The 17,892-nt window shown below is 39.2% G+C and overlaps 1 protein-coding gene and 1 long non-coding RNA gene across 3 annotated transcripts in view; one reads left to right on the top strand and one right to left on the bottom strand.

Moving 5' to 3' along the window:
* Window positions 1-7,018, top strand: part of EFCC1 (EF-hand and coiled-coil domain containing 1) — an 84,817-nt gene extending 77,799 nt beyond the window's left edge. For both annotated transcript variants that reach the window (XM_088134138.1, XM_088134140.1), the window contains 2 exons: window positions 741-810; window positions 3,571-7,018. In XM_088134138.1, the coding sequence (XP_087990264.1) occupies window positions 741-810; window positions 3,571-3,704 (204 nt within the window). In that variant the 3' untranslated portion in view covers window positions 3,705-7,018. The remainder of the gene's footprint in view (window positions 1-740; window positions 811-3,570) is intronic.
* LOC148216710 (uncharacterized) overlaps window positions 1-17,892 on the bottom strand; it is a 40,120-nt gene that overhangs the window by 8,968 nt on the left and 13,260 nt on the right. Inside the window, exon 2 of the long non-coding RNA XR_015794864.1 lies at window positions 1,803-2,021. This is a non-coding gene — a long non-coding RNA (uncharacterized LOC148216710). The remainder of the gene's footprint in view (window positions 1-1,802; window positions 2,022-17,892) is intronic.

Raw genomic sequence — 17,892 nt, 5'->3', positions numbered from 1 at the left:
CTTGTTTTTCAGCTATATTGTGATGGAATGGAATTATGAAGGCCAGACTCAGGGAGAAAAACATTTTCTTACAACTCCTGAGGAGCGTGGAAGATACAAGAGGATGAGACTGGCACCTCCCTGAGGAATTCACAATGTTGTGGCTGGCATTACTTGGGAGCTGGGGTTTTCAGTCTGGGAAGATTGATGTCAGGCCTAGCCCAAGGAACTCCAAGAGACCATGTAAATTAAGTCCAGCTATGTTTATTAGCTACAACCTCTAGCAAGAATCTTCCCAGACTGAAACCCCAGCTCCCAAGTAATGCCAGCCACAACATTGTGAATTCCTCAGGGCGGTGCCAGTCTCATCCTCTTGTATCTCTCACGCTCCTCAGGAGATGTAAGAAAATGTTTTTCTCCCTAAGCCTGGCCTTCATAATTCCATTCCATCACATATATACACTCTTTATTATGAAATTATCTAGCTATCTTGTGGAATACAGTATGTTCTGCACACTCACCTTCTGTTTGTATTCTGTTATCTGTCTCTTTAGCTATCTGTCTGGTGTGTAATTGCGCCATCCATGTGTATGATTTCTCTTAATTGCCATCTTGTCTGTTGATCATAAAGGATGTCAAAAATAAATCCAATAGATGCATTTTATGTGGATTTTCTTTTTGATTTTGGAAGATGATTGTTAATATATTTCAGTATTGACATGTGCAGATAAACATCCCTAATATTATTTTATGTTTTAAAGAACATTTCTAAGCGCACCTTGGGGAAAATCTTACTGAACACTTTGGAATCCTGCTGTGACTCCCAACATGGTAAGAAAGTACAGTAACACTTGGCACAGAACCTCACGGCTAGGCTGGCAAGACCACTGGTTGCCAGGAAACTTTTCTGGATGGAAGAGAATTAGCAGTGCTCTAAAATATAATATACTCTGTTGCTCAGCAATGGCCATTGATCAAGCCCATAGATCGTTAACTGGACTTAATGATCTTAGAGAGAGAGAGATTCCTGACATGTGATTCAGGTGTCAGGAAAGTTATCCTAATAGCTATCAGTAAAGCTAAGAAAGGATTTCAGTGAGTGGAGGCATAAACCAAAAAGTACTCACTCCTTTGAACCCAGATTATTGTTCTCTGACATGGCAAGAAAATGGGTGAGAAAAATGACTTCACATCGGGAATGAATAGCTGGTGATGTGGTAATGATTTTGGGACAGTGTATCAAAACATCTAATGCCGCCTTGGTGTAGATCTGGGGGGAAAAAACTATTGTAATTTATTCAATTGGTAAAAGAGAAATGAAAGGACATTTAACTGAAAAAAACAAATATTGCTTAAGTTTGAAAGAAGTAAAAATCTTATTGAAATTTTAAACTTGAAGAAATGTTCCAACTTTGGAATTACCTGGAACATCTATGCAGCTTAACCCATCCTTCAGTATGTAATTGCAGACATCTAGGCCAGATCATATCTGATTAGTGATATAGCTCCATTCCTAACTGCAGATAGGATTTTTTTCCCCAGTAGCCTGATCCAGCTCAGAGGCTCAAGCTTGCAATTTGCATTGCCAGAATAAGTTTCTTCATCTCAACTTCTATTTTCTAGTGACTTTGTATAGGTTTACAGGGAGGCAGAATACATGCCCTCTAGCCCAGCTTTTCTTTCAAATATTATTTCAGCTACTTTAGATTTCTTTTCTTGCCTCAATGCAAAGAAAGAAAATACAGAAAAAAACATTGTCCTTTAGTAAAGAAAGTAGGTCAGATCTTCAATATAATAACCTTTCATCTTTATACAATACACACATTTCTTGAGTCTTCTCTTCTCTCCAGGCAGTAGTCCACTGTGCAGATCCCATTGTTAGGAGATTTTCAGGCTCCGAAGGTTGTTTGATGGCTTTGTTCTTTATAGCAAAGTGTGGTATGTGCTTTCTTTAGTTATCTGAGGAAGGCAATATTCCAGATTCTTCTTGCAACCCCCAACAAAATTACATTTATTTCACTATGAAGCAAATAAATATACATCTAGAGAAAGAGAGAGAGGAAAAATAGGGATCTTTAGTTCCACTGATCTGAGGTAACAAAAAATGGTAAGATCTTTAAATTTTAACAATTTTTCAGTTTACATTTTTATTTTGTTTTATACTGTAAACTGCCTAGACTAATCAGTTGACCAGAAAGGTATAATATCAATTGCTTAAAAAAACCACATTCTGTATTTATGATTAACAAAAATATATACATTTTAAGAGTATGTAGGTACAGTATCATTATTTTTGCACCAGTAAATACAATATATTTCAATCCTACTAAAAGGAAGGAGGCTACCACGGCAGCACGAGATGTGACTTTCAAAGTAATGCATTTAGCATCCTGTCTGTTTTGGCCACAACTGATATGATTTGTTAGGTTAGAGCTCCTGTTTGTTTCCTCAGGCCAAGGTAGTAACACTTAGAATGAACATTATGATTTATGTATGTATGTATGTATGTACAGTATGTATGTATGTATTTGATATATATTTGGTATATATAGTGGCCCATCTCACAAAACGTGACTCTGGGTGGTGTACAATCATATTAATGATTAAAACCATAAAAGAGACAAACTTAGATAAAAAGTATAAAAACCCAAGAATGCGGGAGAACAATAGTCATTTGACATCACATAACCATCTTGTAGGCTCACCACGGGATCCCCAAGGTTGATGGTAAAACCAGGTTTTAAGGGCCTTCCAGAAGGCAGACAGAGGTGGGGCCAACCTCACCTCAGGAGGAATGATGTTCCAGAGGGTGGGGGCCACGGCAGAAAAGGTATGTGGTCTGGGTCCCACCAGATGGAACTCCTTGGGAGACAGTACCCGCAGCATAACCCTCCTGCTTAACCTGATGGGATGGGGAGATGTAATTGGGAAGAGGCGATCCCTCAGACAACCTGGCCAGCATAAGACATTAATTTATCTGCAATACTAAAATATTCATTTCTGCTCCTACATGTGTAGCATCTTTCCTGGATTAGAACAATTGGGACTTAACTCCACCTTGACAGTTAAAAATAAAAAATAAACCTATGTTCTGACATTATTACACATAAATCTTACTAATGTGTTACAGAGTGGATTCCAGTGATAGTACTATTAGACTTCAATCCTATGTACACTGTAATTCCACTGAATTTAAGGAAACACACCAAAAAAGTGGCTCATGGGGTGGAAAATGAACATCATGGCAATTTTCAGCATAAGAGATTAATTTACCTGCAATAATAACATATTTATTTCAGTTTCTACATGTGTAGCAATCACCAATGATGTGAGTCACTATGTCTGTATTTTATCCCCCCCCCCTCCTTCTCCATCAATTTGCTTGATCTTTTTGTAACATTGCCAAAACTAGTAATCTTCACAGGCATCTTACAGTTAGAAAAGCCATCATTTCTGTATGTAAGGAAACCCTCCCTTTTGTTCTCACATTGATATACTTTAAAAAATCTATAGTAGGCTTTGGCAGTCGTAGAGTTCCAATTGCACGATTTTGGTTTTGTTACTCCAACAAAATTTTTCTTTATCTTAAAGGAAAACCACCTATTGTTGAAGTCTTAGATGCTCTCTACCATGAACTGGCTGCCTGCAAACTCACTGGAAACAAGTCCCTTGAGAAAACACCAGGACACCAGTCTTTGTCAAGCTCTTTGGTTATTTCCTGTTGAGCAACATTGCCCTCTATTGTGTGTTGTGATCATCACCATGGGTTCAAAAATTACAATGCAAAATCATGGAGTGTTCTGCCATCTATGAAATGGTCCAGTGCAAAAGATGGAATGGTAAAAGCAATGGTATAAATATAAAGAGATAGGCAAATGGAACAGAAAGTCCAGGATTATCAGTAAGGACTGGCAATGGGATGAGATTTTGAGGGATGAGTCTTTTGTCCTTTCTCATGGGTCTTTATACAATTGGATATGCTTGGAGTTTAAATCTGAGAACCTATACATGTACAACATATATCTAAAACCTGCTATTATGTACAATATTCCCAAAGTCTCAAAAATTCTCATTTAATGTGTAAGTAAATTTTATCCAGGTGATTGCTCAGTTCTCATGACATTATTTAAGTGGCACCTGAAATCTTCATCTTACCTGTATCATTAATACACTACAGGTAGTCCTCGCTTAATGACCCTAATTGGGACAGGCAACTCCATTGCTAAGCAAAGTGGTTGTTAAGTTAAACATCATGTAACTGCCCCACTTAGTGATGGCAGTTCCAGCAGTCCTGGTTGTGATTGGTAAGCAACCCACGGTCGTTAAGTGAGACACCATGTGACCACAACTTGCAACCTCCTGCCAGCTTCCCCATTGACTTTGCTTGTCGGAAGCTGGCTGGGAAAGTTGCAAATGGCGATCACGTGACCACAGGGACACTAAGACGGTTGTAAGTGCAAGGACCAGTAAGTCACTTTTTTCAGTGCCATTGTAACTTTGAACAGTCACTAAATGAATGGCCATTGAGCGAGGACTACCTGTAATCCATCATATGCAAAATAATACCATGCTGTTATTACCCCATAGAACTTTACTTTTCTGAATATAGTAGAGAAGATTAATTTGCATTTTTAAAAATTATTTCAGTACAGTTATTTACCTTTCCTTGAGCATTTCCTTGGTGGGCAATGCTATGCATGAAAAAAATAAAATAAAATAAAAAGGTACCAAGAGAAATTATACCTTAAATGAGGAATAAAGCTGACTTGAAGTCTGCAGGAACTACTTTAGGGCTACCAGATCTGGGCTGCAAAGATTTAGACAATGATACCAAAAAGATGCCATATCTATAGTAATGGTAGCATTACTTTGTTTTTTATTGGAATCCTAAGAACCTTCCATTGGAGTTAGGTGCAAAATGGGAGCAGGAAGACAGGGAACAAAGTGCTTTGGGGGAGGGGGTTTAAAAGAAGCAGATTGTAATTCTTTCATGCAAAAATCTACTCTTCATTTTATTTTACATTTGGATGAGAGCCACCTTAGTTATGGAATTAAGGGAGAAATCCTGTTCATCTACCACAAACCGCTCACATCTATCCCCACCAGTACCTCTTGATCTACCTTCTGTCCATCCTTGCCTTACAGCAATCTATAAAATAGTTATAGGTTGTTATAACTGCATGTACCTGGAGGAACTATGCATGTCAGAATAATATGGCTGAATGATGCACGTGTGGCTTCTTGTAAACATACAACTTATTTGATTCTAGAATTATGTCTGCATTTTTTCAACTGGAAATTTACAAATGCAGTATGCACTGGTAACAGCTTTTAACTACTGTCTTCAACCATAGTAAAATTTATGTGGCTATACTGAAAGCCACCTTGATTCTTTTAAAGTAGGGTCAGTGCAACAAAGAATTTGGGGTACTAGGAGCCAGACAGAATCACAGTAAGAAATATCAACAGTCTCTGATTATAACTTTGAGAGTATATACAGTAATTGGATTCTTTCAGTGGTATTCTTTCCCATTGCCCACCTTTGTTGTAATAGCGTGGTCTCTGTCTGGCCTAATTTTTCAATCAGCTCAGAGCAGACACTAGCTCTATTCAGTCATTCTTCCTTGGGTAGTTTTGCTGGCTTTTCTAGGATTCTAGATCCTTGTAAAACCTGATACTAAATCATGTGAGATTGCAGGAGGAGAGCTGTGATAGTCTACAGTAACCAAAACATCAGAAGTCTTGTAGCAATTTTGCAGACTAACAAATGTTACTAAAGGCATAAACTTTCATGAACTGGCAGTTGATGGCATATATCACATTAGAGGAAGAATATGGGACAGTGCCTCAAACCCTGTAAAGTTGTTGGGGTCAGTGATGGTGCTGTTAGTGTAAATGTGAGGTCAAGGTAGACATCTGAGTTTGTTACCTGCAACACCCCTGTATGTATGTGATATATGCCATCATCTACTAGCAATGCTTCTCTGGATTCTACCTAGGGCAAACAGGCCAGACTTGCTCAAAAGAATTAATGGATACAAGTTTGACATCAAAATTCAGAACAAGGACAAAGTAATAGCAGAGCACCCATGACAATCCATTATAGATTTCAAAGTAGCTATTCTAGAACTAAGAAACAATACCAGCACAAGTGAGTGAGACACTGCTGAACTTGCATATATCAAAAGGTTTCAGACTGTCTCAGAAGGTTTTAACAAACACAGCTGGTTTTTAATACATTGCAATTGTTACTTATGAGCTACCTGTATTCTCACATGTAATCTTTATATTTGTAACTACCCTGTCTCCCCCCCATCCCAATTTAGATCCTATATCAGTTGAGCTACTCCACGTAGCTGATGGAATGAGCTACAGTTTACAAAAACTTAACGCCTTTTAATAAGATGTGTTAGTCTGAAAAAGTGCTATCAGCTGCCTCCTGATTTTTTTTTTTTTTATTTCATGAGAAATCTACATGAAAGCATCAGAATTCCTGCTGCAGAAGTTCAAGTGATTGTTGGCAATCAGATGTAGGAGAGAAGCCAGTGGCCGTGGTCCATGCTCCTCTTGTCTCATTACATAATTAGAATTTGTGAAAATGGCCTATCTCCAAAATATGACAAATGACTCAGTTCATTGTTCGTAACTGAATGCTTGACTGTCTCAATCTGTAATTATTTATCTGATTTGGAGATCATGCTGCCCCATGGTTTAACCATGGTACCCAACTGGCTGAGTTTGGTCAGTGTGCTATGCTGTAGACAACTTTCAGTACAAAGTGGCTGAATCACACAACTTGCAAACCTAAACCCAATATTACAGATTAGCACATACTGATTTTTTTGTCCCTCCTGCAGGTGCCCCTGGCAATCATTGGATAACAATGTGAACTTATAAGACATGTATTAAATAATATATTTTCCTTCTCCCCGCTCTCTTTTCTTTCTGTATATTTTAACCATCTTCCTTCATGACGTGTCTGGAAATTCCATTGTGTGCCACAATTTTGTAAGCTTTTGGATGGACTAATAAAGATATTCTCTCAATATGGGGTTTGGATTTTTTTTCTCATGGCCAACATAGCTATTATTTGGGTTTGCATCATCCTTTAATTAATAACTTAAGGCAAGTTGCTACTATTTCAAAGCACTATTGCACCAAAACAGTATTGCAGCCTTAAGCACACTTACTTGGAGATTGAATTTCTTTAAAATATTGGATTAAGTGATTGATTAAATTTTCAGGATAGTGGGGTTCTACAAGTCCTGGCTTCATGTGTTTATTGTGACATTATAGCCTCAGAGGGAAAGTACTAGAGCTGTTCAGATAAATTGTTGTTGTTTAGTCGTTAAGTCGTGTCCGACTCTTCGTGACCCCATGAACCATATTGCGCCAGGCCTTCCTGTCCTTCACTGCCTCCCTGAGTTTGCTCAGTTTCATGCTCATTGCTTCAGTGACGCTATCTAACCATCTCATCCTCTGCCGTCCTCTTCTCCTTTTGCCTTCAATCTTTCCCAGCATCAGGGTCTTCTCCAAAGAGATCTCTCTTCGCATTAGGTGACCAAAGTATCTGAGCTTGAGCTTCATTATTGATTCTTCCAATGAGCAATCAGGGTTGATTTCCTTTAAGATTGACTGGTTTGACCTCCTAGCAGTCCAGGGGACTCTCAAGAGTCTTCTCCAGCACCACAGTTCAAAGGCATCAATTCTTCGGCGCACAGCCTTTTTTATGGTCCAGCTCTCACAGCCATACATTACTACTGGAAAAACCATAGCTTTGACTATGCGGATCTTTGTCGGCAAGGTGACGTCTCTGCTTTTTAATATGCTAGTTCAGATAAATGCTTCTAGGCTAATAATCAAAAGACATTGTGCATCTGTTCCACCTTTTCCTTCTCATTGGATTTTTTCTTAGCATGAAAAAAAAAAGAGAAAGCACTAGAAAAACATGGGAGATGTCAACATCTGGACCTCTCATAGAATTTTATGAATGAGAGAAATTGGTTTGCACAATGAAAGCCTTATTTGGAAGCATCTTGAATATGCCTGTTACTTCCTGTTGCTCCCAGCTCTTGGTTTAAAATGCAAATGCTATTTTGCAGTGGGAGAATGCAGCTAGCCATGAGCTTGGTAACATGTTTCTTGTTTGCTTGAAGCATTGTGCTGGAATTCGACTACAACCCTTGCAGAAATTGCTCTTAGATCTGGCAAATGGGCTCCTGAATTATCAGACTGAGCCACGGGTTACGTAGCCCTATTTGTCCCACACACCTGGCAGAATGAGCTAGTTCTTTGGGGTCAACACTGATGCTCGTGTTCCAGCAATGCCAGAAAGGAATGGTGATCTTCAGTATCCTCCCAGTAATCTCAAAAAAGGCTGGTGGGTTTGGTTCTTTTTATTTTTTAATGAAAAAGTAAATCTGCAGTGGCCTGATCTGGATCAAAAGATCGAGTCAGGCAGCTTATTCATCCACCTATCCCTTCCCATTTGCTAATCCCCTCTGTCTCAGGAGTGGTGTGTGTGTGTCTGTGTGTGTGTGTGTGTGTGTGTGTGTGTGTGTGACAGAGAGAGAGAGACATGGAGCCTTGTTTTGCCTATCCTGCTGCAAGCAGTCTCCATACCTTAACTATCTAGGGTGATTACAGATATAGTGCTGGCATCACCCAGATTAATAGTTCTGGGGGATTCCAACCTCTGTGGAGTGCCCACATGGACCCCACTTGAAGAGATTCATGGCCCCCATGGCAACCATAGGACTGTCCAAATGATTACTGCCCAGATTTATATAGCAGGAAACACTCTTGACTTGTCTTTTTGCTCAGGACCAGAAAATGATTATCTGGGTATTGAGAGCCAATATGTGGCCTCTTTTTTTAATGGACAGATCACTAACAGTGACTAGAATTTCTCTGTGGCTTTCTGACTGCATGGGGGGATGATTCTGTGCCTTCAAAACAGTGATTCTGTTAAGGACCTGGTCAGTCTGAGGCAAGGAAATGATCCAGACAGTTAACAGAATTGCTTTTGAGGATCCTCTCACTTTCTAATGGAACCAAATGAGACCACTGGTTGTCCAGGAAGCTCAGGACACCAAAACAGCAGGGTTGGCAGCTAGAACAATGGTGGAGGAAGACTTGAGATAAAGTCTAGCACAAGCTAGAATCCATGTTAAGGCCTCTGCCACAACTTTGAGGAGAGCAAAGAAAATGCATTTGCTACTAAATTGCATCTGCAGATGACCTATTCCAGATTGTAATAGCCCTATTACAACAAGAACGGAGAAAAGCTAAGGTAGGCAACCTTCCTGCCTGCAGTGACTTGTTTGAGAGACACTTGGTAGAAAAAAATGACATTTACTGCAACTTGGACTTCTTGGTTATAGAAGACTCTAATGCTGTATCTCCAGCATCTGCTTGTTCTGGAGAAGCCCTTCTCTATGGCACAACTTGATGAGAAGACAAAGGGTCTTCTCAATAGTTACAGCCAAACTATGAAAGCTACCAGATTAGCACCATCTCTGGTGGTATTTGTCCATGGTACAAGACTTTCTTCTAGAAGAATGCATTTACTCAACAGACAATGTAAACTATTTTTGAAAACATTAAGACTTGACTCTATATAATTATACGGATCTGGTATTAAAATATGCTGGCTTCACATGCATCATTCATCACTTGCCCACTTGCCTATGGCTATAATTTATATTAGGGATTTTAATAGTTTTTACATTTTATTTTTATTTATTTCTCTCCTAAACTCTTAAATTTTGGATTGATTTAATTCCTGTCTGCTGCCCTGAACAATGTATGTGTGTTAGAAGTGTGTGATATAACTTCCATATAAAAAATATCTCTGAGTCACATAGCAAATGCAGAAAGGATTTTAACTAGCAAAATAATTAAGAGGGGAAAGTTTATTTCTTCTTTCCTGGAACTGTAATCCACCTAAAGGTTGGGGATAGGGTCCTGTTGACAGACTTGCTATGATTTTTCTGAGTTCTAAGTCCTGGAAGTTATTCCTGGTGAAGAAAAATCAGAACAAATGTGGAAAACTGGACTTTTATTATTAGGGATTTCTGAAGTTTATTGACTATTCCAAGATTTGTGTAACTAGTAACAGCAGTTTAATAAATGTGGAGAAAGGGGTGTTCTATAAATAATCATACTGAAGAAGGAAATTACAATATTCTAAATGTAGAAAGGACATTTCCCTTACAGATGTAGTAATTTCTTGCAGATAAGTTATCTATTAGGGTATAGTATATTTTCCATATGTGAATGCTGTGTTATTTCATGGGCATTGGCCATTACAGGGAAATAAGTAGCTGATGAGATTTTTCCTCTATTACAATTATGTAATGAATATACAGTAGATAGTCAACTGTTACAAAAGTGGGAATCAGAATTTATAGCAAAGTTGCGTATATCCCACATCAAAAAAATCCATTCATTCAAAGATCCATCCATTCATATTATTTTTTTGGACTAACCTGCAGAGTTCTCTTTAGTTAGGCTACATTGTTTATGTCTTGATAAGCTCCTTAAAAGTATGTTACCTAAACTTTCACAAAATCTTCATCAGTAGTTTTAGCTATGACAGTGCTTGCTCAGATGGGAAAAGAAACAGGACTTGTTCCTATTCTAACATGCTTTTTATAACAACCTGCTGTGAGGGAAATGGGCTGCTTAGGGAGTCTCTGATTGCCTCCCCATCCCCAAAATAATAGCCTTGTGTTCTTTCTCATATGGCAGGTGATCCTAATGGTCTCCAGAGGAAGACAGAGAGGCTCCTAGACAAGTTGGTAACAACAACAGTACACAAAAGTAGCAATTTAATACTAGCTGCTTATTCTTTCTTCCTCGTTGGGCAGATGGTTCCCATGGCTTCTCTGAGGAGAAAGAAAGGGATTCCAAAAGCAAGTGGAGATGATCACACGTCACGTTGCTTCTTCACCTCCCTGCTTGACAGCTGGTTCCAATGATTAGTCCTGCCAGATATTTTATTTAAAAAAAAAAATTGTCCTCTCATTTACTTCCAAACTAAGAAAAATAGGACAAAAAATTAACACGCACCTCACAACCCAGCTGATATAGCCACCATACTTTCCAAGGTGATTCTAGAGATCAAATGCCAGATGGTTACATAGGATTCCAGATACTCAGTGCATACTCTTGATAACTTATTTAGTTCTTGTCACTATAAAGAGAGTTGTAGAGTGAATAATGAGTTTCCAAAAAGGAAATGCATTTTCACACAGGGAAGTCACACCACATTAATTAAATAGATTGGATATATATCTTGATCTGTGCCTTTTAGGAATGTCACTTCAAAAAGAAATTGACTTAAACAAGATTGATAAGGTGTTGTGAAATTCACATTGGTTTCCTACAAAAGAAGAGATGTTTGCACTCAGTGTATTATTAAGAAAGTGTCCAATTCGATTAAGATGAAGTGGCATGACCACTTTGTGTATCTGTTCACATATTCTGAACTGAATTGTTTCTCCAAACTTTTAGAATGGGCAGATAGTAGCTGATTTGGCAATATCTGATATGTGGAGGAGAAAATGGATGGATCTACACATTTGATAATAGGTTAAAACTACAGTGAATAATAAGAAGAAGAAAATAGAACTATAGAAATATGTCTAGTCCTACCAAAATGAAATATTCAAGGCCTACATATCTGTAGAGCCCTACATGGAAAAAGAGATGCCAGATATTCAAGCTGGCTTTAGAAAAGGCCTAGGAACCTGAGATATTACTGTGGACGCACACTGGATAATTGAGAAAGCCAAAGAATTCCAAAAAGAAGTCAGTTTGTGCTCTATTGATTATAGAAAGGCCTTCAATTGGGTCAATCATGTCAAGCTATGGAATGTACTCAGAAAAATGGGAATCCCAGAACGTCTCATTGTCCTCATGAGAATCCTATAGCTAGTCCTCACTTACTGACCATTCATTCAGTGACCATTTGAAATTACAACAATGCTGAAAAAATAACTTTACAGCCCATTTACAACCATTTACGACCTTCACAGCATCCCTCAGTCACGTGATCACCATTACAGTCACTATGTGTTTTCCTGTGCCTGATCTGTGTTTTTTTTCTCCCCCCCCCCCCTTTGCAGAGCAGATTGATTAGAGAGAAAGGGATTGCAAGAAAGTAAGCTGTTTGCTCTTCTACACATAGAAAGCAATGTGATCACTCTGGCAGCCCAGGACTGGGAGCTGCAGGTGCACTATGTAAACAGCTTACAGTATTCTCTTGAAATCTCTTTCTCTCCAATCTCTCTGCTCTGGGGAGGGGGAGCAAGCAATTTCTGTAGGCAATCTCTCCTTTGCCTGCCCTCCCTGCCACTACCGCAGAGCAGAGAGATTGGAGAGGAAGAGATTTCAAGAGAATACTGTAAGCTGTTTAATAGTTCACCTGTGGCTCCCAGTCCCAGGTTGTGGTGTGATCGCATTGCCTTCAATGTGTACAAAACAGTATGCAGGCACTTGAGCATTCCAAAGGAGTGGTTAGGAGGCAAGCAAAAGCTAAAGGTGTGAAACTAACTAGTCTTGTTTCTTTCCAGCCAGAAAGCACAGTTGCAGTCATATGATTTCCCACTTAGTGACCGCTTCACTTAGTGGTGGAGTTGCCGGTCCCAATTAGGGTTGTTAAATGAAGACTACCTGTATATACAGGTCAGGAAGCCACAATAGGGACAGAACATGGTGAAACAGACTGGCTCCAGGTTGGCAAAGGAGTGTGACAAGGCTGCATACACTCCCGTTATATATTCAACGTACAGTAAATGCTAAATATATATCAAGGAAAGCTGGATTGGAAGAAGATGAGCATGGCTTTAAAACTGGAGGAAGAAACATCAATAACCTGTGCTATGCTATTGACACTACTCTGATAGCCAAAAATGCAAAAGATCTGCAAGCCCTAGTACTAAACGTCAAAGAGCAGAGTGAAAACATGGGACTAAAATTCAATATAAAGAAGACCAAACTAATGACAACAGGCTGAACAACCAGACTTAGAGTAGGCAATGAAGATATTGTTGTGGTGGATAGCTTCTGCCTTTTAGGATCCACCATCAACAGTAAAGGAACAAGCAGTCAAGAAATATGCCGCAGACTAGCACTCAGTAGAGCAGCCATGAAGGCCTTGGAAAAGATGTTCAAATGCCATGATGTGTCTATACCTACAAAGATCAGAATTGTGAAAGCCATGGGATTCCCTGTAACACTCTATGGAGGTGAAAGTTGGACTTTGAAGAAGCAGGATAGGAAGAGTATTGACGCTTTTGAACTTTGGTGTTGGAGAAGACTCCTGAGAATACTGTGGACAGCCAAGGGGAAAAAAAAAAACCAATGGATCATTGAACAAATCAACTCAGAGTTCTCACTAGAGGCACAAATGACCAGGCTCAAATTATTCTATAGTTCAGACACATTATGTGAAGACCTAGCTCTCTGGAGAAGGCTTTAATGCTGGGAAAGGTGGAAGGAAAGAGAAGAGGACAACCAGCAGGAAGGTGGATGGACTGAGTTGTAGTAGCAATGAAAGACCAGGTTAGGGTCAGATCATCATGGAGAAAGTCTATCTATGTGGTCATTAAGAGTCAAAAATGACTTGATAGCACATAAACAATCAATCACATATCTGTTAGCCAGGCATAATGTATAGGGGCGTTATTCTTGCATGATGATAACTGCTGTTGTCATTCCCCATAGTAATTATAGTTTAACAGGGCAAACACAAAACTAAGTCTTTTGACACACAGGAATAACTTTTTCATTCTCTATCTTGTGCTACCGTCTGGGAAATAATACATTGCAGTCCTATAGGAAATTGCCCTCTAGCTCATCCTTCTGTACAATGACTGACAATATATCCATGCAAGGTTTCAAGCACTATCTGAAGATTCAGTTGAAGGTGGCAAAATATATCTTCTGGTATCTATCTCTAAATCTCCCAGGAAGAGTTTTCATCTGGCTGACCTGGGTCACCATTATGCTAGACCAGGGTTTTGGTTTACTAAAAGAAGTCATAATAGGTTGTTTCACAGCACATATGGAAATTATAAATTATGATTAGCAAACTGTGACTGGGTTCCCATAACATGGTAAACTGGAACCAAAAAACCATCTTAGAACTTAGCACTGAGTACCAACTTTATTTGCAATGGTATCTTAAAGTTTGGCCTTGGCTTGATTTACCCTTACAAGTGGCCTGCTTTTGTTTCCACTGTCATGTTTGCCTTGAGTTCAGCTATCTTCCACTGTTGTTTCTTGTGTTTAAATACTCATCGGTCTGGAGCATGACCTGGGAAAAATATTGTTTGGTCCTTCCGTTATTTATCAGGGGGACAACATAAGACATAACAATGCATCTAACTTTCTAAAAAAAAAAAAATCAGAACATGGCAAAGCCTGTAGGAATGTTAGACTAGAGATGAAACATACCAAACTTTTGCAAAAATTGTGAGAAGTTACATGTTCTTTTTGAGGATAGCAGCCAGTATAAGGACAAAAATGAGGAAGGCAAGCAGAAACATCTCCATCATTAGGAGTTTACAAGTTCATACTCTAAGAAAAATATTTATTAAATTTATATGTCCTCCCAATCATCTGCTACAGTGTCTTCTCTACTTCTCAGACTATTTCTGATGGTCCCAACCACATCCAGAAGCCTGCTGTCCCCCAAGCCACTTGTTGCTGGCTCCTCCAAAGGCTGTAGTCACTTCAGCTTCTGTTGTTATTGCAGGAAAAATTGTAAAACACAGCAACAATTCCACTGACACCAGAGAATAGTTCAAATCTTCCATAATCCTCATCTCCATCCACCAATTCTTCCATATGTATTATGTCACCAAAATTCTAAGCCTGTCACAAACCTCCATCTTGCCTTGGTGCCTCAAAAAGAGAATGATTAACTAAGAAAATAAATTGGTTGATTGCAAGAAAGAGCACCACCAACCATAGTGGAAATTATAGTGAAATCTGATTTATAGTGAGAATGAAATCTATATATAAATCACTCTCTACCACCCACTTTCTTGCCATCCAACTAAAGGTACATTTGAGACATCCTATTGAAAGGATTATTCTGATGCGAGGACAGATCTGATGATCTCTAAACCTTCCTTCCTCTCCCCACCAAGGCATTTTTCTTGGGCAAACAACAAAAGGTGCCCCTTCTTTTTCTATTCTATAGCACCAAGTCCCAGCTTTCTGAGCTCTTAAGCTGCATATTGGAGGTGGAGTTTTACATACCATTTTGAAACTTATACTGGGCAAATCAGACAACTGTGTCCTGTTGTGTTTCGAGCTTTGAAGGAGCATAGCCTTACTCCAACTACATGTTAATGAGTCATCTTAGCAGAAGCCTATATAGGCTTGTTGTAGGCTTATACTCATTAATTGGTTCCACTTGGTTTCAATCATTCTTAATTTTGTTTTACTTCTTGCTTCATAATTTTCTCCACATTGGTTGGTCTGATTTGCTCTTGCTTTAAAAAAACAAAAAAACTCTTGCTGATGATATTATATGGAGATTGTGGGAATGAGGTATTAAGAGTGCCAAAGACTTAGGGTCTTTGCAGGGTTGTCTGAAAGAAAGAAAAAATCCTTCTACTTTTCTCCATCCTTTTTATTTACACAGTTCCTCCAATGGCCATTGCTAAAAGGTGCGGGAGTGGAGTGGCATAGCCACACAGTTGGTACCCTGCTCCTCTGCACAAACCTGAATTACCATGCCTGAGTACTTGGACTCTTTGGGTATCAGGGTCAATCTGCTGCCTCTCTTGTCAGCTTGCCTTGCTGCAAACTTGGCTCTTATCATAAATGCGCCTGGATAAGAGGCATTCACGTCAGGAATGTCAGTTCATGCACAATCTGCATTTCTATCATTGACTTAAAAGACTTAGCGTATCAAGTGATGATTGCCACAGTTAAGGGCATCTCAGCTGTATTTTATTAGCTACTCCTGGTAAGACACACCATCAACAAGTCACAAAATAAAGGCCATTTCCTGCACTAAAGGAGCGACATGCTATTGTAGGCATATTGAGTTGTATCCAAACTTAGGTATATTTGAAATCAACCTACTGAAATTAATAGGACTTAAGTTAGTGACTTAAATTATTTAAACATTTTTTTCCTTCATCATTTAAATAACTCCAGTTAGTCCTTCGTGAAGATCCATCACATAATGTCTTTGGCCATACACATTCTGATTTCAGTACTGGAGGCTGGGTGGAGAGAATCATTTTACAATAATAGTACATTACACAGAATTTCTCAGCAGATCCTTATGACATTAAAACTCCTAGCATGTGTATGCATGACAAATCATATTACTACCTGCATGGTTTTCCCTAAGAAGAGTAATTTCATGGACATTTCATGCCTATCCTTTCACATTTTCCATCAGCATACTTGCTGGATAAACTATCGATAATTCCATTCAATGCTAAAGCATTACAACTGGAGTCTTAGCATTTAATTGAACATCATATTTCTTTCTACAGTATTTGACTTAACTGAGATGGCTTTTCTACTTTTTTTTTTTCTCCAATATTTCTCCATCTCATATAGCATCTTTCTGCCTACTATTGTGTTCATGAGCACAAAGGAAAAGAGAGTATTTTGAAATGTAATTTCTTCTGAAAGAAATGCCAAAAAAATATAAGATGGATGGATAGATGGATGGTTGGATGGATAGAGGTAGATAGCTGGTAGAGCTATCAAAGAAGAGCCAAAGTAAGAAAAAAGAAAAGCACACAGAAAATAAATGCTTAAAAATTGCTTTAAATTGGATTAAAGAAAATTGTCCTCCAAACAGAGGGGAAAAAATAAGGACCTCTATAATAAAAGAAATAGAAACTTCTGGGGGAGGTATGGCAAACTAAAGATGACTCTGCGAAAGTAGAGCTGAAGACCATGGCAAAGACCAAGGAACCAGGGAATAGATCAGTTCCTTGGAACCTCTCCAGATAAGGAGAGGGTAGAAGATCACCCACATGTGCTCTGGACCACTGGTCCTCATATGAGACTGCAGAATAGCAATTTTCCATGGGTTTGCACACTGGGAGATGACAGGATTAGCCATCTTGCTCACAATCACGGTGGAGCCTTTTAAAGGACACTAAGTTCGCAAACCTCACTTTCTAATCACTTTCAGAAATTTCTCATTAACTATTTCTAAGCTATTAGAGACCTTCAGGACAAGTCTGAAAATGCTGAGTGAATCTGCCTTCAATCCTGAACGAAAGAAAATTTTAATCATAAACTTAAGAATTTAAAGAATCTGAAATAAATAGCAAAATGCGAAATAAGATTTTGATCTTAGAAAGTTACTAGACAACCCGTGACCTGTTGGGTCATTGTTTTAGAAATATTTCCTTACCTAAACAGAGAAACAGAATGACCAAGGGCAAAAAAGCAGTGGGAGTGTCAGCAACTTGCTGCTGGCATCCCCATTGACTTTGCTTGTGAGAAGCTCGCAGGAGCATCAGAAATCTTCCTTCCTTCCTTCCTTCCTTCCTTCCTTCCTTCCTTCCTTCCTTCCTTCCTTCCTTCCTTCCTTCCTTCCTTCCTTCCTTCCTTCCTATAATATATTGCACCATTTGCCCTCCCTTCACGACCCTCAGGAGAGCTCTGGTGAAGCCACCTCCTCCTCTTCCTCCTCCTCAGCTGACCCGTGGAACTGACTGCCACTTTGCTGAGGGCAGGCAAACAAAGGGAGCCACGGACCATGAGGAAAACTGTGCCCCTGTTCTCCATTCCGGTGTGTCCCCAAGGGTCCTCTCCCTCGAGAGAGGAAGAAGGCTTACCCATCGATCACTGGCATCCCCCAGCCAGTCCTACCTTGCCAGCAGGCATCCGAGTCACTCCCTCATCCTTCCTTCAACA

This window comes from Python bivittatus, unplaced genomic scaffold (assembly GCF_059951505.1).
Source record: "Python bivittatus isolate LINGU-HERP-01145 unplaced genomic scaffold, Pbiv_v1 ctg000080_np1212, whole genome shotgun sequence".
In the NCBI taxonomy this organism is placed as follows: Eukaryota; Metazoa; Chordata; class Lepidosauria; order Squamata; family Pythonidae; genus Python; species Python bivittatus.
This window is presented reverse-complemented; position numbering and strand designations above follow the sequence as displayed.